The sequence below is a fragment of the Tetrao urogallus genome (genome assembly GCF_951394365.1).
Source record: "Tetrao urogallus genome assembly, chromosome: 1".
Classification (NCBI taxonomy): Eukaryota; Metazoa; Chordata; class Aves; order Galliformes; family Phasianidae; genus Tetrao; species Tetrao urogallus.
The window spans coordinates 73,577,722-73,598,186 of NC_136813.1; the positions used below are offsets into that span (position 1 = coordinate 73,577,722).

Here is a 20,465-nt window from a genome sequence, read left to right on the forward strand (position 1 = left end):
TCTAAAAGGCAAATCTTACATTCACACTTCACTTTATACTTGCTCTGGTTTAACACAATTTTCGACTACCAGCATGCAGTCTATACTTCACAGTGTCTGCAAATAGTGTACTGGAAACACAACTTCTCCTTGTATCTGTGTGATAGAATTTTAATATGGATCAATGCAAAATTTTCACCGCTAAAATAAAGTAGTTCAAAACACTTCTGGGTGCACTTGGGTAGTCCCTTCTATGAAGGGGGGCAATTAAGCTTCTATACAGAAGGGTTTGGTGCATTCCCTCCTCCTCCACACAGGAGGCTTTGCTTGATGCAAGATGTTACTCAGTATCACTCCCTGGTTGGTAACATTTTCTTAGTATTTCACAATACTCAAATGTCACCCACAACCATAACCGAAACATTTCGGTTTTATTAAATTGTATTTTAGGAATATGTGTTTGGAAATGAATATAATAACACCTCTGCTCAACTTCTCATTGTGCTCCCTTCAAACAAAGTTTTCCATTTCACTCACTGCTGCTTTACAAAACTGTAAATGGTTGAGTGATGGTGACATCACCCCTTGCTCTATTGCACAAGATAGGTAAGTGAATCAAAGAGTTACATGCATTGGGAAACAGTATATGTGTAGTAAAACCAGTTATGGCTTAAATATTTTCGCTTATGCAAAGTGTTTTTAGTCATCACTAAGTCATCACTGTAAGCCCAACCACAAATGATGACAAGCAGCAGTATGCAGTATATTCCTATACTTTCTAATTGTATGTTTCCACATACTAATGAAAAATACCCATTCTTTATTGAAAATGAAATAAACATTTAGATGAACTGTTTTAAGTACACAATGTTCCACAAAAGAAAAATAGAATTTTTTTTAATAGATTATCATAATCCTACTGAAAATTACGTCTGTTTTTGTAGCTGTCGTGGGAAACCAAAAGAAATAAACTGGAATCAATAAATTATTTAAAAAATTGCATAACATCTTCCTGGAATGATAATCAGTATTTTTTTTTAAAGAGCTGCTATAAACTAGAATGTTGTTATTTAAAAAAGTAAGTAACTTTTGTAAGTAAAACATTACCTTATCTCCACCCATTTACCATAACATGTGGCACCATTTTAGCTGAACTCCACTGTTAACACAGAGAAAGACTCAAGTTGTAAGACAATGCATATTTTACATTATGTATCAAAAGCTAAAAAATTCTATTAAAAGAAAATACTTTGTAAGTAGCATGTATTTCACATAATATTTCCAAGTTTCGTGAATATACGGTCAATTAAATTATCAAATGTTTCTCTAGCAATAGTGTACCCTAACTGACAAGATGACACTGACAAAAGCTGTGTTTCAAATACTACCCTTCAAGGGTTTGAAAACAGTATTTTCTTATTGCACAGTTTTAACACTAAAACAGTGTCCAACTACATAATACTGAGGGTCAAAAAAAATCATCATTTTTTCAGTTGAAAAAGAAATCAGGCTGGTGCATTAGGCAGGGGGTAGTCTGATGGTTGTCTGACATCAGTGAGAGGTTTGCCTCCTCTCACATCTGCATGTTCTGCTGTTCCTATTACAAATAACTTACAGCTAACAGGTGCAAGGAACTTTTTTTTTCCCTTCAAGAAAAGCTTATCTATTGGTTACTCCCATTGAAGGTGTGCCTTCTCTAAAGTTAACTTGCAGAACCTGTCTGACAGTGCTTCTGGTGTGGTCTCAATGAAATCACACACGCTAACACTGTCCCTCCCAGAGATGGACTGTAATGCCATTTACATAAAAAGCAGAAGAATGGCAAGTGGAAAAAAATAATAACAAATAAGAGTAGGATGGTGCTTGTTAAGGCTTGTTAAGCTCTCACAGATTTCTCTCTCTCTTTCACACATATAAACACACACACACACACACACACACACACATACATACAGACATTAATTTATGCTTTGGCATAGTCTGCTGGAGGTGTTTTCAGGCCTGAGCTGGTTCTGAAGGCTATACTATATTATGCTAATGGCTAAACAATATCATCCCCTCACCTTTCTATTTTTTAAAAAGCCACCTATGTATTTTAAGGAAAAAATAATTAAAAAAAAGAGTCCTAAGTTTTGCCTCTCTTTCTTATGTGTATGTTAGGAGGACAAATTCAGCCATTCTGAAAATATCAAAAACTCATTATGGAGTTTTAATAACAGGATAATCTGATTTTCTAATTTCATAAAGGACTTCAAAATTATAAGGCTGTGCAGGCAAAACACTATCACTGGGACACAACTGATAGAACTAAGTCTCTGAAATTTCTATGATAATAATGAATTCAAAGTAATACAGAATTTGAGAATAATAAAGAATTTAGGAGTATTTTCAAGTGCCATTTTCATCTTAGGAAAGAAAAGGTATGTTTTGTTTAGATAGGTCTCAAAAAATCGCAGTAATTATAAGGAATTTATATAGATTACAGTAAACTAATAATTTTTCTGTTTTGCTTCTCAAAATACCACAAAAGCTTATACTCAGTCTGTAATATTCAATTTACAGAGAAAAAAAATATTTTTTGTCTCAAAGGCTCTTGACACATAAAAAATCCATGTTCTCCCTCAGCTTTAAGTGCAAAAGTGATGTTCATATACTTTCAAGAACTCAAAACTAAATTAGAACATAATCCTAAATTGAGGTAGTACATTTGAATCAAGTTTCTTTCAAAGAACTCCAGAAAGAAACTGAAGAACTTAAGTAGTAATATCTATCAGCAAGCCTTAAAACCTCTAGGGACTGGTGCATTTTTAATTTCCATCTGAACACTTTTGGAGCTTGGAGGTTCTTCTTCAACTCTTCCTCTTTTTCCCCCAAAATACTGTTTAGTCCATGCACCATTAGGACCTGTGGCATCCATTGCAACATCAATAATGGAATCTGGAGTTATCCACCTCAGAAACAACAAGAAAAGGAAGTTCAGAACAGCAAAAAGAGCAAAAATATACCCAGTCACTGGGCCACAGTGAGACATGAGTCTGTCAAGTCTCTCATCCATTGGTAAAACCACTTCATCTGCAACCCTCTCATACACCTAAGAGGAGAAAAGACAGAGAGTCCCTGTAAGTAAACCAGAACATAAAACTGATTTTTAACTAAAGAAACACTGCTACGATAAACTTTAATGAATGTGAAAATACATGCTATTACTGACAAACATATATATAAAGTCATACATTATATGGTTAGTCCTGTGTTTCACATAATCACAGAATAGCTTAAGTTGGAAGGGACCTTTGAAAGCCACCTAGTCCACTTCCCTTGCAATGAACAGGGACACCTACAGCTACATCAGGGTTAGCTACGTCATATATATAAAAATATATATTTTTTACATCCAATATAGTTTCATAAACCAGAAAAATGTTTTCAGGGACCTGCATACACAACTCGAGTCTCAAATCATACAAAAGAGCTTTGTTGTTGAGAACATTGCAGGTTTCATCCTACAAATACATTAGCAATGAGCTAACAAACAACTGTCCTTTGTGCAACTTAAGCTCTGTGTGTCCTTCTCCCAGTTAACAGAGTTTAGTTTCATGTCTTAAGGAAGGGCTACAAAAGCAGCTGAAATCTAGGCTGACTTCTATAAAAACTTTGCAATTGAAATGTTGTTTGCAGTTAAAAAATCGTAAGATAAGTTGTACTGACAGTATTTGATAGTCACTGTATGTGACACTTCTTCAAGGAAGTTTATAAAAGAGAGATTTATCTAAGTAACAGTACAAAGTAATTAAGACATATGTGTTCCAGCTACTCTTGTCCAAAACACAGGGGCTAAAGTCAAGAGTGACAGATCTTTACAGGAGTGAATAAATTATCGCAGTTAATATTCTTCACTAATGACTGAGTTTTCCCCCCTGAAGCACAACTCTAATTCTGAAATATGATTTCAAAAGCATGGTAATTTATTTTCATTACATCCATAGCTCATATATATTCAGATATGTCTGCTGACATTAAGATACCTCTTGTCTCCTCATTTTAAACCAGTCATTAGCATATCACAGACTAAACTGTGTCATGAACTCCTTTCCTTTTCATAAATCTTATGCAGCATGTTTGCCAGTTATGCCAGAAAAGTTGCTTACTGTGAAAACTCTGGAAAAAATTATACGAATAGAAATGTAACTAAAGATCTAGGCTATTCTTCAGAATATTTATCAGAGTTATGTCATGGGGGAAAAAAAAGCAAGTAGAAAGAAAAAAAAGCCTATTTTGGAAAAGAGAAGTATTTCCTGAACTTTTACAAACCACCTGAGTTTGATGGAAAAAAAACATTCAAAAATTAAACAGAGATGCACATACAATGTTTCAAAAAAGTCACTTTCCAGATATGTACTTCAAGAGAATTAAAGTGGTTGTACATACTTTTTCAGTTCTCTCTGCTACATTCCTCCATGTATAAAATGTCTTCACTTTGTTATGAACACTTTCTGGAGATGGCAGTTTTCCTGATCTGAGCTGGGCAATTGCCTTTTCTAGTCCATCACACAAAGACTTCACGGAAGGTTCACATAAAATAATGAGATCTTCTGGAAGCACCTCAGGAATCCCACCAACTCTTGTACTCACAACCTTTGAAAGAAACAAAAGAATTACTACATGTACTGCATAACAATAAAATACAGTGATGATAATGCTGTTTCACTGTTTAGATGTAACATTATCAAAGAGAAAAAGAGAAAAAAAAAAACAATACAATGACTGGTTGCCATGAAGGCAAAGACTGATGCCCTATTTTGGGAGTTTTACCTGCATGAGAACTAAAGGTATAAGCCCTAGAGAAGACCTAGGGCAACAAATTACTTTTAATGATGTTCAGAATTATTTGATTACATAGTAAGACAAAAGATGGTCCAGTGAGTGATTAAGGAGACATTTTCCCTAAAGGTGTTTCTCACAGTAGAAAACCATGTGCAACTAGATTTTGGACCTTTTCTCCATAGACCCTCACAACAACTGTTGCCTCTACTTGTGGATAATAGTTTTACCACATCTACCTTCAGTTTATAGTTTCTAGGCTGAACCTTCATAAGAATTTCTTTAGAACTTCAGTAATCTGAATTACTTTTAAAGCGAAATCAAGAAGTGCTACAACTTGTGTTCTCTAATCATTTCTAGCAGGCAACTGTAAGAAAACCACAGAGCTTCCAACCCCTACAGTGGAAAACAGATGACTGGGGAATGAACAGTGTTTACACTAAGGCAAAGACTCTTCAGCTTCTCATGCAGCAACACTAGCAAGAAGGGGGGTGTACATAAGAAGGTAGGAGAGGACAAAAATCAAGACAGCTGACCCAAAATGGCTAATATATTCGATATTCCATACCACATGACATCATCCTGAACAATAAAACATAGAGGAGTTGGTGGAGGGGGCAACCATTGCTACAAGACAAGCAACGTGTATCACTTGTGGTTTTTTTTTTTTCTCCTTTTTCTTGCCCGTTCAACAATCTTTCTCTTCACTCAGAAGTTCTATCTTTTTCCCCCACCCATTTTTTCCCCCATCCCACTGGGGCTTAGCTACCTGCTGGGTTAAATCATTAGATACTTCATCGGTCTGTCTTTCAGAAAGTTTCTTCAGGTTTTAATGTGAGGACCTCAGTTCCTTACAACTATTGATCAACTTTTTCTTTTAGCTGTCAATCTATAAATTGAGCTGTCTATTAGCCAGAAAAGACTTGGGGGTTGGACTCGATGATCTCTGGAGATCCCTTCCAACCCCTACAATTCTGTGATTCTGTGACTTGTAATGTGATAGCTCCAGCGTCTCCTCTCTCCTCCTAATTTGAATCCCTGCATTCAGCTGAAATAAGACACTGTATGTCAGACCTTGATGCAGAGGGAAAATAGTCATCAAACAATGGTTTAGTTTGGTAGTTTAATATGTCCAACTGACCAGCCACCTATGGTCCTAAGACATTTTTCAGGAGCTCCTCATTAAGCAGAGTCAAAGTAAGTCTTCATGAACATCAACTACCCTTCAATCTGTAATATCAGTACATACATAGTAACACTGTGAAGAGATAGTCTGGTTAATTCAAACTGAAAGTTAGCAGGTGTGCCTGTATTCTTAACTCTACTACAAGTTTCATGAATTTTGATTGAAATGGATACATGCATTCTAGACAGCTGAGGTTTTTGTTTGCCTGTTTGTTTTACCTGTAAACCACAGCTTGCTGCTTCCACAATTGCCATACAGAAGGCTTCAGTGAGGGAAGTGTTGAGAAAAATGTGACCCTGGACTAGAACATCTCGAACATCCTGGTGTTCCAAGGCTCCTAGGAGACGCACCCTGTATGTAAGAAAAAATACAAGATAAACACTAGATTTGTGCTGTAATAGTTCTGTAAAATGTTAAACATTGTTGTGGTTTAACCTGGCCAGTGGCTGAGAACCCCATAGTCATTTGCTCATTCTCCCAAATCCCAGTGGGATGGGGGAGAGAATGGAAAAAAAATACAAAAGTAGAACTTGGAGGTTGAGATCAAACTATTTACTAAGGTAGAGAAAAGAAAAAGGATAATAGTTATGACTACATATATATATTAGTACATATGAATGTATATTGCAAGTAGTGCACAAGCAATTGCTCATCACCCCTCAACCAATGCCCAGCTAGTCCCCGAGCAGTGGAAGAGAGAGAGATGAACTCCCACCCCCTTCAAGACTCCATCCGCATGATGTCATATCGTACGGAAATCCCTTTGGCCAGTTTAAGTCAGCTGTCCTAATTCTCTTCCTTCCGTGCTCCTTGGGCCCTTCGCTGAGAATGGCCTTGGCTCTGTACAACACTGCTCAGAAGCACTTATAAAAATCAGTACTTTATCAATATTGTGTTTCTCCTATGAACAAAAAATAGCATTATACCAGATACTATGAAGAACACGATTCCATCCCAGCTGAAAATAAGACACATATATACTGAAAAATGAGTTCCAGTCATACACATATAAAGAGAGGGAAGCAACGCAGACACCTTGTTCCATTTTCTCTAAATCTTGATCAACAATTAAGAAATACAAGACTCTCTTGCTTTTTTTCCAGACAAAGTTGGTGGAGAAGGAGTTGCCCCATTTTGTTTTAAGAGCAACCACCTTCAAAATACTACTGGCTGATCCTTCTAGCTTTTTACAAGAACCCAGCTTCACAAAATTCATAATAAAGATTAGTGCGCCTTTCTGTGCTTAGATGCATTATCTGAATTTTCAGCATGAGGTGTGACCACTGTCAAAGGCCAAAATTAAAAAATAAAATAAAATTAGAATATCAAAGATCAGAGCCTATCACTTTGGAGAGGTACTGGAAAACCAGAAGAAAGAAAAAGAGAACTAAAAAACAAACAAATAAGTATATTTCATACCAGACAGGAACAGATGGAAGAATTACTGATTGAAGTATAGTACAGATACTGGAAAATTAAGAACCTGGTACTTGCTATATAAAAAACTACCTTTGAACAAACAACAACAAAGAAATATTTACAGACATCATAGAAACATTTGGTAACATTTACTCCAACTAACATGTCTCTAGCACCACAGGAAGACATACTAAATAAGTCCCGGCCTGAAGAGTTTCATACTGAAATTAAAAAAGTGAAAGAAAATAAAGTAGAGCAATGGCAAGGAGGAAGCTTCCAGAATTACTAGCAATTATTCCCACTGACAATATAAGCAACACATTCTCACATAGCAACATAAAGTAGCCATCTAACAGTTCATGCCACATAGTGATACTGCAAGTACATTAATAGTGTGATAAATTCAGATTATCTCTGACTCAAGACAAGGTTCACACCAGGTCAACTTGCAAAACCATAGTCCAACTCTTGAAGTTCTCAGTTAGTGCTTGATCTTTCTACCTTGCCTTCTCCAGCCTCAAGTTTTTGAGGGAAGAAGGCAAGGAGCTGCTGTCTTTCCTACCTCTTAAGTACAGTGATTAGAAACATGCTCAGAACAAACCTGTCATGTAGCTGGTATCTTTCCCGCACTTCTTCGAGTACAATTCGTTTTGGTCCTTCTCCTCCAACTAGGAAATGTAACTCTGGATACTTCTGACAGAGCTCAGGAATTATACCACTAAGCAAATCTATACCTAAGAACATAAAATAGAAGGCAAGATGTTACTGTATTGGATATTAGAAGTTACACCATTATGCAAATCAACACCTAAGAGCACAAAATGTAGGACAAGCCATTACTGTAAAAGCACTTACCATGATGTAGCCTACTGCTACATTCCCCCTTGGCTTATCACCATTTGCCCATGTAAAAAGACGCTCTCCCTCCTGTTATATACTCCTCTCACGCACTGGAAGGCCGCAGTGAGGTCACTCCAGAGCCTTCTCTTCTCCAGGTTGAACACGCCCAACTCCGTCAGCCTGTCTTCATAGGAGAGGTGCTCCAGCCCTGTAAGCATCCTCATGGTCTCCCCTGTACCCAATCCAAAAGCTGCACATCTTTCCTGTGCTGGAAGTGCATCCAGGCCTGGATGCACTAAGGTAGTAAAGCAACATAAGCCAAGCTTTGCACTTTACAAATTTCAGTTTACAAATCTTCTCTATCAGAGAAGAAATATAACTCTAAATCCAACATGAGCAAATGAGAATGATGACCAAAATCAACATTTTTTGCTACCGTTACCTTTTCTGTAAACAAGCCTGCTGACCACCACGATCGTTACAGTGCTGTCATCTCTCCTAGACGGGTCTGGGGTGAAGTCAGTGGGATCCACAGCATTGGGGATGACGGACACGATGCGGGGGTCCAACGCCGCTCGCAGCACCGTGTTCTCCTTACTGGTGTAAGAGACGCAGATGATGTGGTTCGTATCGCACAGGGACACGGTCAGGAGTTTGTTGGTGAGCACAGAGCTGACATCCGCAAAGCCAAAGAGCGAGTGGTCCGTGAACACCGTGCGCAGCCCCATGGTCTTGGCGTGGAAGAGTGCGTCATGCGCCATGGCCGAGAAGGAGCTGTGGGCATGGACGATGGTGATTCGCTCCCGCACGAAGATGTACCTGAGCAGAGGCAGGCTGTGGAAGAGCGTGGTGGCGGTGGACTGGTTGTACATCACCCTGAGGGGCAGGTAGTACACCTTCAGCCCGTTGGTCAGGTAGCGGATGCCTTTACGGCTGCCGTAGGCGTGGGTGACCACCAGCACCTTGTGGCCGCGCTCGATGAGGCACTGTGACAGCTGGTAGATGTGGCTCTCCACGCCGCCCATGTTGGGGTAGAAGAAGTCCGACACCATGCAGACGCTCTGCGCTCTCCCTGCCGCCATCCTCCCGCCGGGGCAACGACCAGGAGCCATCACTCCCTGCCGGCCGCACGTCGGACCCCCACGGGCCCCTCGCCATCGCTGGGCCCGGCCATCTCCCGCGCGCAGGCCGCGCCGACCGCGCTACCGGCGGGGGGGGCGGCCGTCGCGGGCCCTTTAAGAGCGCGCTCACCTCGAGCAGCCGCCACCCGCCTCGCAGGGGGGCGCGCGCACGTACCTGCCGCCCGCCGCCGCTCGCTGGGCGCTGCCCGCCGTCTTCCCATTTCCGGGTACGGCCGCGTCACCACGGTAACCGCGCGGCTGTCTCGCCCGGTCCCCGCAGCCGAGCCTCGGCCAATCGCCGCCCGCAGCCGCGTCACGCGGGAAAAGAAGCGACCAATGGGAGCCGGCTGCGAGCGTCGGGAGGGTGGCGGTGGCGGTGGTGGTGGGAAGGGCCGCGGTGGGGGCGGTGCTGGTTTCGTTTCTTCCCTTTGGGCACCTTGCGTGTGAGGAGTCACCGCCCCATACTATTCGTAGTCCGATCTGGAGACCTTTCCACAGTCGTTACCCAGACAGGGCACCGAGGTGTCCTGGGGCAGTTAGGTTGTTCTGTGAGATGAGGAGGGAAGGACTTGGAGCTGCAGGCCTCAGATCAGCCATGCTCGTGTTAGATGGGCAGTGGGAAGCTGCATCCCCTCACCTCAAACAGCGCCGTGTGCTGCGGTTAGAGGTCTGCCTTAATTACTGTTAGAAAAGCTTGCATGCTACAAGGCAAGCCGATGGAAAAGAAATTAACTGTAGGCTATTGTAAGATGAAGAGCTACCTTAAGGTTCCAAAGGTCTTACACCATTCCCAAGAGGAGAAGCTCTTGTGACTCACTTTTGGTCTGTGTCATTCGCAGTAGGAACTCCCGAACTGTTCTCAAGTCTTGCTGCACATCCCACTGGTAAGTGAAAATAAAAACATAGTTGGAAATGGTCCAGAAAGTGTCCAGTTTGGGAAACAGCTGAGTAGCATGACATGCTCTGACACTCTGAGCTGGCATCACTGGGCTGAGCCTTACTTATCTTCTCAATGAGCTTTGGAATCAGCAGTTACCAGTTCATTGCTGGCTTGTCCATTGCTGGCTGCCAAGACTGGATGTTATCTCAACAAGCTAGAGCTGTTCATGACTTTGTTTTATTGTTCCCAATATTTTCCTTGGCAGCTGATTCTCATTGCAAAGATTTCTGTTATGAATTTTGTCAGATTCAATGCTATCATCACTCCTATGCAAATATCTATGGCATGAGCTGACCTAGGCCACGGAGCTGTCTGGATTCCAGGTTGGGTTAAAGCTTGGACAGACATAGTTTGGGGGTACTGATCACAAGAAAGAAAAAGGAAGAAATCAGGTCCTTTATTTTGAAACTGGAAGAGTTGAAAGGCGTTGGTGTGTTGAATAAGAAAACCATTGCTCATTCTTTGAGTCTTTTCCAGTGTTGAGAAAGGTGAGGCTGGTATTGGTACATCTGACCTCGTCATTAAGTGCTCCGCCTGGGTGGAACGCCTGGTGGGAACCTGAATTTCATGATATAATTGTACTGTGAAAAGAGCCAGGGGAGCAGGAGGCCATGGGGATCCTAGTTCTCAGCAGAAACTGGAGCCTGGATGTAAGAAGTTTGCCGTAAATAAAGTCCAAAGAAAAGAAAAAAAAAAAAAGTTGTGCAAAACAAGGAGAAAAGCATTTAGAAGTTCTCAGGTACAGCACCCTGATAAATTCTGGTAGTATCTTGCTTTGGGGTCAGGTCAGGTCTGCCCTGAAGAATCAAGCTGTACTGTTCACTGCCATTCTACTTAGAAAAACAACTTTTTTTTTTTTTTTTTAAACTATCTCAAAAACAACTTTTTTTTTTCTTTCTGGACTAGCTATTTCTAATATCAGACTCCTTGTACTCTGTAGAAAGAAATCATACTTCTTGATAATGCAGCTTAGAAAATCCAAAGATGAATCGTAGCTGATGTACAATGCAGCAACCCCTCTCATCAGCAGAAGAGTCTGTTGTGACCCATAAGCTAATGCTGACCACTGTGCAAATCAAGAATGCTGACACTGACCTGCAAAACATTCCACAGGAGACACCCACTTCTTCTCAGAAACCGCATTTTATGCCATAGCAGCTATGATTTTTTTGGCCCTCTGTTTATCTGAAGTTTAGAGAGAATTCAGTGCTTTCTCAGCAATTGGCTGTAAGCTCTGGAACGGCTTTCGGAAGGAGGTCAGGAAAAGTATTATGGTGAAGCTTCCCTGCCTCTGAACTTGCATGTTAAGTTTGATGTTCTGACATCTGTATTCTGCATTAAACATCCAGCTATGTTTATTGTCATATCTTCAGTTCTGTCACCTTGTACCAGCAAGGTCCTCCCACTGTCATGTTCAAACAGTCCTGAAAAAAACTGTCTACAGCAAGCCTGGGAAAAAAAAAAAAAAAAAACAAAAACAGAATGGGAAAAAATCAAAACACCATTGATAAAAATATTGCTACATTTTGTGTCCACAACTGTTTCTTAAGGACAGGGCACCACTTTTCAGTGGCAGGGTTGCTGTTTATTATTCATCACTGATCCTGGGCACATCCAGAGTCCAACCTACCCTGTTCTGAGGTGGAGGGACCAGCAACTAAAGAGGGAATCACATTTCCTTCTCCTCTAAATGCCTGAACTTCATGTTTTCGCACTCTCATTTAAAGTACATACAAGGTCAGAGTAAGACTGTGGAACATATAGAGAGTAAAGGCAGTGACAGCAGACAGTAAAAAACATTGACAGCAGAGTAATTACTGCTTTCAAACCCAGTCCTTGTATACTACCTGAAGTACCTTCCTAAGATGGGTTAATGAAGAGAGAAGATGTAGGAGGCTTAAAGAGAGTCCTGTGGTATTGTTCTGGCAGCAGATGTCATTGTGCCTCAAGGAGATCACTTCAGTTTTCTTGAAAACAAAGGAGAACTTTTTTCCAGGTATTGTGCTACTTCATCTCCCTCTCAGCTTCCTCTCATGCTGAGTCTGTTGCTTTGCCCCTAGCCTGATGTACAACATTGCTTCTTTCTTAAGGACAAGATAGCCATTTGGTGGAGGGCTTTTGCTCTGTGTAATAAGATGGTGTATTATATTAACATGTTTGTAACATGTCTAAAGCATGCAGCTTTATTATTTCAAAGCATCAATAATTGGCAAGAGCAGAGGATCAGTTGTTCACAGACTAGTTCACAAAAGAACTGTGCTGTTCCAGATCCTGATACTAGTGCAAGGGAGCACTGGAAAAGAAAACCCAGGACAAGGACTAGTGCTCTGAGTGTGCACAACTAGCTCCTAGTGCAGGAAGATTTCTTTTCTTGGATTCAGGAAAGCAGAAACTACTTGAAGATCCAAATGGAGAACATTCATGAAAAATAATACTGCCAAATGGTAATCGTGCCATTGGAGCAAGTGTGGAGCAAGACTTACTAGGGAAACCAAGTAAGAGATATCTGGAAGCAGCCCAACGCTCTGAAAAAACAGAATGCTTTAGTTTCTGACCCTACTGGAATTACATGTGCTCCAAAATGAGGAGGAAAGCAGTATATGGAATCTTCGTCTTGAAGGAAAAGATGAACTGTCCTTCTGTTTTCTTTGTTTTATATGGTAAATCGGGGAGCCCATCGCTTCTCTTAAGACTCCTGTGAAGTAAGGGCCCAACTGTTTACTTCAGCAGTTATTTTCTGTTGTTGGAATTCAAAAAGGATTTAACAGGTTTCAATATTACCTTAAAAAAGTTAGTTGTGTATGGTTTCTACTGTATGTAGCTAATCCCCTACCTGACTACAATACCACCCACAGAACAGGCAAGAAAATAGATGGCTTTCTCATACAAGCACTAGCGTATTCTTGTGGTCTCATATTCTTGAAACTCTTTGCAGCCAGATGAGGTGATACTGATACACTTTTTCAAGTAAAAGTTTCAAGTCAAAAGGTTAGCAAGCTGCAGTGCAGTTCATGAAGGAAATGGCCCTTGACTACAAACTGTAAAACAAGGGCTTCTTTTCTAAGGCAGATTTCACTCTTAGACATAGAAAGTATATTTGATTTCCATTTGGCAGGCACATCTCCCTTCCAAGCAGCATATCTAAGGCAGGTGAATGAATTTGCTAATAAAAATGAGTTGATCAACTGCTCTGTGTCTGTTAGGTCTCACATCTGTGCTCCTAAGGCACATCCTGAAGTCTTGATTTCTCATTAGCTTTTTGTGTATGTCAGTTTTCTCCCATCCAAGAGCCCAGGTCCTCTTGCTGCTCAAATCAGGACAATGCAGATGGGGAAGGGTAGGAGGGTTTGGGAGCAGTTGGGATGAATTTGCCCAGAAGTAGATTTCAGTCTCCCAAGATTACACACAGGTCATGTCTCCGTCCTTACAAGCACAGGACAGTTGCTCACAGTGGTGACAGTTGTTGTGGATAATCCTCTTTTGCCCAACCAAATTCTTTCACTACTTCAATTTAGGGACTATTTCAATGCCCCAGTCATTGGAAACAGAGCCAGGTTGCTGGATGCTTTCTGCCAGTGACCAGCTTATGGGCTCCCTGTATGGTAGATAAAAATTCCTGGACAAACAGTGCAAGCGATGACTGGGCTCTCTATGACAGTTCAAATCAGTCAGAAATATGGGTCAGCTTTCTACCAGTAAACTGTATATATGTCACCTGTAGGCATCATACAATCAGCATCAGCTCTCTTGTCAAGTAATCTGACTAATGCAACAGAAATGCAGCCACGTGACAGTGTCTGATCTGGATCAAATATGGTACAGTATCTGATATTAATTGCTATGAAGCTGCAACCTGTTGACTAGACTAGACTTGTGGTTTTTTTTATTAGTTTTGCTAAACTTTATATAATTGCAGATCTGAATTACGCTTACTGCAGCCTTAAGGTCAAGTGCTGTAATGTTTGCACATCAGGTGTGTAAGAAGGCCTGTCTTCTGTTTGTACCTTTAATTAGACCTTGACAACCTAATTAAAAAAAAAATTAAAAAAATCCTGGGAATGTATCATCAAATATTCAATAAAAACTGAAGTGCCAGAACTTATGTGGTTCCGGTATTAAAATGCTAACAAGATAGTTTTAATTGAAAGGTAAGTCAAAGGACTTAGTACAGGAAAAATAGTGCAGTAACAACAGCAGGTGGAGCTATTGGAAACTTAAAATATTGGTGCTGGTTGAGATGCAAAATACTCTCTGTGCAAAGTTCAAGACCGTGCGCATAATATGTTTTATTTCCTGCTACTAATGCTCCTCTTACACATGTGCTCAAAAATGTTATCAGCACTGCTCTTTCTGTTTATGGTGCCCATTATTGTAGTACCTGCTTTTTACATAACTTACCAGCTTTTTACATAGTTTGAAATAACACTGTCTTTTTTTCTCATATAAAAAAAAAAAAACAGCAACAAAAACAACAACAAAAAACAATGTTTTTATACTTGATATCTGGATTTAAACTATAAAGTAAGTGTAATTCGTTGTGCATATACTTTAAAATCTACCAAATTAAACAAATTTTCTTTAACTTGGTAGCTTTAGTGTAGCCTTACAAGGCAAACTGTCTGGAGGAAGCAGTAATTTTTATTTGACCATTAGAAGTGGCAAAATTTAGAGCAGTTTTCAGACGCACAAAGTCTTTGTGAGGTTTGAAATGAAAGCCACAAGCTTCAAGCTTTACACAGGCTGGAAACAACTGCTGTGAGTGTAATTTAATTAATGTGGAGCAGAGCAAGATAAGGTGATTGGCCTCCAGGGGACAGGTAGGGAGGATAATCAATTATTAGCTGTGAAAGCTTTAGGACTGAGCTGTGGATGGTTTTCAAATGGTGTGCACAGTAAAATGCCAGAAGAGAGAGAAACAAGATGACTTTAAAGAGTTTTTCATGATACTCCTTTGTAATTGAGTTACAGGAAAATATTGCTGTTTATTGTGGGGTTAACATTGATAAGAACTTTTGCATAGTTCTTGCGAATATGTTGAGCTTTTCCTTGTGTTTCATGACTTGTATTGTTTTGTTCTGCAAAGTGAAGCTACATAAGAGCAATGCAACCACATTTCAGCATTCAGACATGAATCTGAACAGCTAGCTCATTCATTCAGAGTAAGAAAAGCTTTCCCAAGAAAGAAGAACAAAGGAGGCACATGAGTCTGCTCAGACAGGCAGATCAGGGATTAAGGGGTAGTTCTGGATAAATACTTTACCATGGAGTCACTTAGCAGAGTGTGATGAGTTGGTCTGGTTATTCTGCATCAGTTTCAGCTGAACTGCTGAAATTAAGCCACACACTAGCAATACAGTCCTTGCCAATTAAAAATACAATTTTGCAAAACAAGTAGGGGCAGAAGACTAGGTGATATTAGATACTTTGTTACTATTTTGTCACTTAATTTGTAATTACTCTTAATCTGATATTTTTGATATTCTCATTCATATATTTTTAAATACGTAGCATATGCCAATGGGGACTAGAATAACAGCGACTAGAATAAAATTCTTCAGCCATAAATATTGTAAAGATAGCCTTTGATGTTTAGGATATGAAAGATCTTGCCCTAAGTCATGAACTGTCAATGCTTTCAACCTGGGAGAATCTTTCACTTTGAATTGTATTGTAAATTATAGTAAAATTGAAAATAAAAAAGACTGCTAATGGAATGGAAGTCAACATACAGACCAAGCTACAACAGCATCTTTTTATGTACTTATTTTGCTTTATTGGCTAAAACAGCCACTTCCTTTTAAGTTAATTTAAAACAGACATTCTCCCCCCTGGAGTGAAAAGGTTTTATTGAAGTTTTGAGTAAATGCTGATGTTGGAGTCTGACAGAAATAAAATGAATGGCAGTACATCATTTATAACCCCTGACTTGTTTCTTTTTTAATGAATAGTGTAATAAAGGAGAACACAGATCCACTTGTTCTGGTAACCACCTCATACTTCCCCAGAGGCTGATTCATTCAGTGAGTCCAAAATTAGAAGGTGACAGTGTTCATCATATTTTGAAGTTGAAAAGCATTTATCAGTTACTTAGAAAATACAAATGGAACTGGCAGCTGAAGGAGCTTCCTCAAGCATTTGTTTTGTTTTGCATTTTGGGTTTCCTTTTCCCTTTTTTTTTACACTACTATAAATCAAAGTAACTATCAATTTAAATATCCTAAGTCCTGGCTTCAAGTTGTACATGAAAACAAAACACAGATTCTTTTTTTTTTTTTTTTTTTTTTTCTAAACAAAATGTGCAGACAAGGGAAGAACTAGAGAACTGCATGGTGAGTAAAGGCACTCGTGGGAAGAATGGCTGGAAAACAGGGAAGGATTTTAAGAGTCAGCTGGACCTGATGCCCAAAGGATACTTATAAATGGATCTGTTTGCAGTGTCTGTAAGTGTGATCGGATTTATATATGCCCTGTCAAACTTCCTATGAATAATGTTGGTTATAAGCAATGTCACAGTATGTGACATATGACAAATTCCAAAGTAAATGGGGGCAGATTTTCTTGATATTCTTCAGTATCATCAGCATTTTGTGTGATCATATGTACCTCTGTAATGTAGAGGTCAAGTAGAGTTTTTACATGTAGATGAAGTTCTCCTGATTGTTTCAAACACAATATATTACTAATTCATTCTTTTTTTCTTGTCCCTTCCTTATGAAAAGCATATGCAAGCTTGAAAGCTAGTTACTCATAAAAACTTTAGAAAATTCATATGCATTTGATTCAGAATTAATTATCATTTTTTTAAGTATTCCCATTCCTATTATACAAATGGATATACAGAGGCTATAATCCAAGTGTTGCATTAAAGATGTCCCTCATTATATAAAAATTAAGACACACCATAACAGGAAATTTTGGCTTTATTTTTGTGGCTATGAAACCTGTAAATCATGTCCATATGTTTAAAAAGCAAGTCATGCTGAACACAGTAATAAAAGGCATTTCAAACTTCAAAAAGAATGTTTCTGTTCAGTAACCTTCCCTCTGAGAAGGTCATTTAGTCATAAGTTAAAAGCTAATGACATCAGTCAAAAACCAGATCTGCCATGAATTTTACGTATCCCATTTAGGCCTTCTGAGTTTTTATATTAAATCTCTGCAATTAAATTCTGATGTATTGATATGAGAGACAACATAAAGCATTTCTATTTTCAAGTGTATTGAATACTAATTTCTAGGTCCTTCCTTATGCAGAAGCCCGTAGGAGGGGAAGGATGGCCAGTGCTCATATTCCAAGGCATTAACCTGTGTGATTATAGAAAGGTATTCTCATGTTCTATGAGGGAATCTGGCTAATTCAGAGTGCTTGGATGCCTCTGCTTTGCCACCCAGCACAGTGCCATATGTTAGGTGAAATGAAGAGTTGCATCCATCCTGCTGATTTTCAAAGGAAGGCTGCGGGGCTTTTAAACATCATTTCTAGCTCCTTAGTGATTGCTTTAAGACCCTTCTGGAATTGGAGCAGACTTATTTGTCTCTCAGGTTGAAGTGGCTCTGTTTTTGAGGGGGGGGGAGAGCGGAAGAAAGAAAACATATTCACTAGGCAGATCAGAAAGCTGAGGAAGCTCTGCAGATCAGCACTGACGAAGATTCAGGCATGATACAGGTTTCTAACTGCTGAATTTCTCTCACTCTTTCCAGATGTCACTTAAAGTCAGAGCCCTGCACACCCAGAGGGCGTCTTCTCATCCTGTCTTTTTATGTCAGTACAGCTCTACTGACTTCAGGAATTATTCATTTGTAAGTCTAGCAGGTTTCCACTTAAATTTAGCCTGTGGAAATGCATTCATTTTCCAATTGCTGTGTTGTTAAATGACACTATAAACTACTGCCCATGGGCAATGGGGCTGTAGTAGAGGAATATATGTTAGCTTTCTTAACACTTAAGAATTCAGCTTGATGTACAGTTTTGGACAAAGGAGTTTTGTTGCTCCACGAGCCACTAGTGCAATCAGTTAATTGTGTCTGGTTGAGCATGAGGAGCTTGGGCTTGCAAAGCATCATGCCTCTGTTGCTCTTCATCTTTTTGAGGAATGTGCTAATGGTGCAATCAACCACAGGGTCAGTAACCTCAACTGTGAGTGAGGTGAAAAGTGATGGGGTAGTTTGTTCCATCTAAACACCTTTAAGCTTCACTTAAAGGAGTGTAAGGGTGAGCTTTACTGCCCAGCTGGTTCACCTTGATTTGCACTGGGGTCCCATTCTCCTTGTCTGTGCACAGTGCGGATCAGTTGCACGTGGTCTAAGCTGTGGAGGAATCTCCTCAGTGAATAGTCTACTGTAGAGAATGAGATGGCCCTGCTGCAGGGCTTCACTTTGTGCAGTCATGTGTCAGAACACATTGTTTGGTGAGACGTCCCCAGGCCACTTCCCAGCGTGGTTAACAAAACCAGTCTGCCAGTGTATTTGTACAGACCTAGATCACAAGATTATTTGGAGGGCACTTGAAGCAGTCATCCAGTGTCCCACTTTAAGTGCTTTACTCAGAGAGAAGATATATTACATTGTAGTGCTTTCTCCAACAGCTCAGTCCACCTTACATGGCTGGGCTCTAATTTTATTTTGAAGAAATCTGTTTTTCCCTATATAAATTAAAACAAGACATCAAAAGCCATTTTCCTTTCCACATGTTGTGTCAACATTTCCATCTCTGTTGCAGTTGTTTAATTTCCTCTGTTCCCTCTGTTCAAACTGCAGTAAAGAATTGGAGAATTCAGCAAAGGGAAAGAAACGATTCCGTCATCAACACCACCACTTCAGTTCAGGACTGCTGCTTACAATATTTTGTCTGAAACCAGATTTCATTGGTCCAGAAAATAATACTGCCCTTATACTTGTTTTAGTCAAAACACTGTTATTCAAGCCTCACGCTGGTGAAAAGAATTTCAGTGCAAAGGACATATTTTCATACCATTGTAGGCCAAAAATACCACCCATCTTTTCCTTCAGAAAATTGCTGAACAGTTAGTACTAGTGTGGCTGCTATCCCCTTAGGGAGGCTTACATGCTACAACAGGAACAAATAAATAAATCACACACGCCTGTCAGGCAGACATGGGAAAAATGATTCTTCTTTACTGAAATTATTGGACTTAGTGACCTTGTGTCTACCAGCGTTTGGGCAGGAGCCAGTCCCAGAGGGACAAACATAGAAAGGCTGTACATGAGGTGGCTTTTGGTTTTTGCTTAACTTCTTTTTGTTTGGCAGAGTTTTAAAATAACAGAGATTAAAAAAAAAACAACACAAAAGCACTTGAATAACTGATGTATTTATTTTCTTATATACAATTAAATATGGCACATCTGACAGTAGTTGTACAATAAATTCAAAATGATAATTAAAGCTGGACAGTAGATCAAATAACTCAGTGCTGACCCTATTAGAAACCAAATCCTGCACACTGAATTTCTGAAGAAAGTTTTACCCTACAGTTGCATTAGCTAAGGATTCAGAGGCTAAGATTATCTAGTCTCAATTTCTGAAAGTCTGGCTGTTGACTGTGACTGTTACCAATACACCAGCTTCATCTTCCGTAGCATGACATTGAAGTGGCTCTTTCTGCTCTTACTTCCACATAGACAGAATTTCATCAGTTGTTTTTACCTCTTAGAGGACAGTTATCAATGCCCCAGAGGATTGACCTGCAGTTAGTGATTACTCTAATAAATAAATGCAGACTGGATTCATTCTTCTGCTGTTAATGTGGAAGATGTTCGTTTTTACTACTGTTTGAAAGTCATTGACAGCTACTTTGCAAAGCAGTGGATTTCTGGAGAACTGGAGAAGCTGAGTCAAGGATTTTCTTTGCTTTGAGACCCATGAGAATTTCTCTTCTCCTTTGGACATCGACAATGCCTGGGACATGTTGGCTTTGCAGTTGGGCATGTTCTGGGTTGGGATGGACATTTGTCCTCACAGCTGTTTGATAAAGGAGAAAAAAAAAAAAAAGAGAGAGAAGGATTTTAATGTGATATTCTTCACTGTTACATTCCACAACTTTTTCATCACTGGACACAGCAGTGTTCTCACACTTGGGACAATGCTGACACCATGTGATACAGGGAGAAAAGACTTTGTTGCTGTATACTGCTGTCCTCA

The 20,465-nt window shown here is 39.7% G+C and overlaps 2 protein-coding genes across 2 annotated transcripts in view; both read right to left on the minus strand.

Moving 5' to 3' along the window:
- Positions 1-2,749: 2,749 nt before the first annotated feature.
- PIGA (phosphatidylinositol glycan anchor biosynthesis class A) lies at positions 2,750-9,357 on the minus strand (the record flags this gene model as incomplete). The annotated part of the gene is made up of 5 exons (XM_079539707.1): positions 2,750-3,070; positions 4,408-4,614; positions 6,205-6,337; positions 8,007-8,139; positions 8,688-9,357. 5 exons carry the CDS (start codon positions 9,355-9,357, stop codon positions 2,750-2,752), a joined length of 1,464 nt encoding a protein of 487 aa, XP_079395833.1.
- Positions 9,358-20,158: 10,801 nt separating this feature from the next.
- The window catches only part of VEGFD (vascular endothelial growth factor D), a gene marked incomplete at both ends in the record, with an annotated part of 31,521 nt that continues 31,214 nt past the window's right edge, over positions 20,159-20,465 (minus strand). Inside the window, one exon of the mRNA XM_079535625.1 lies at positions 20,159-20,285. Coding sequence (XP_079391751.1) covers positions 20,159-20,285 — 127 coding nt within the window. The remainder of the gene's footprint in view (positions 20,286-20,465) is intronic.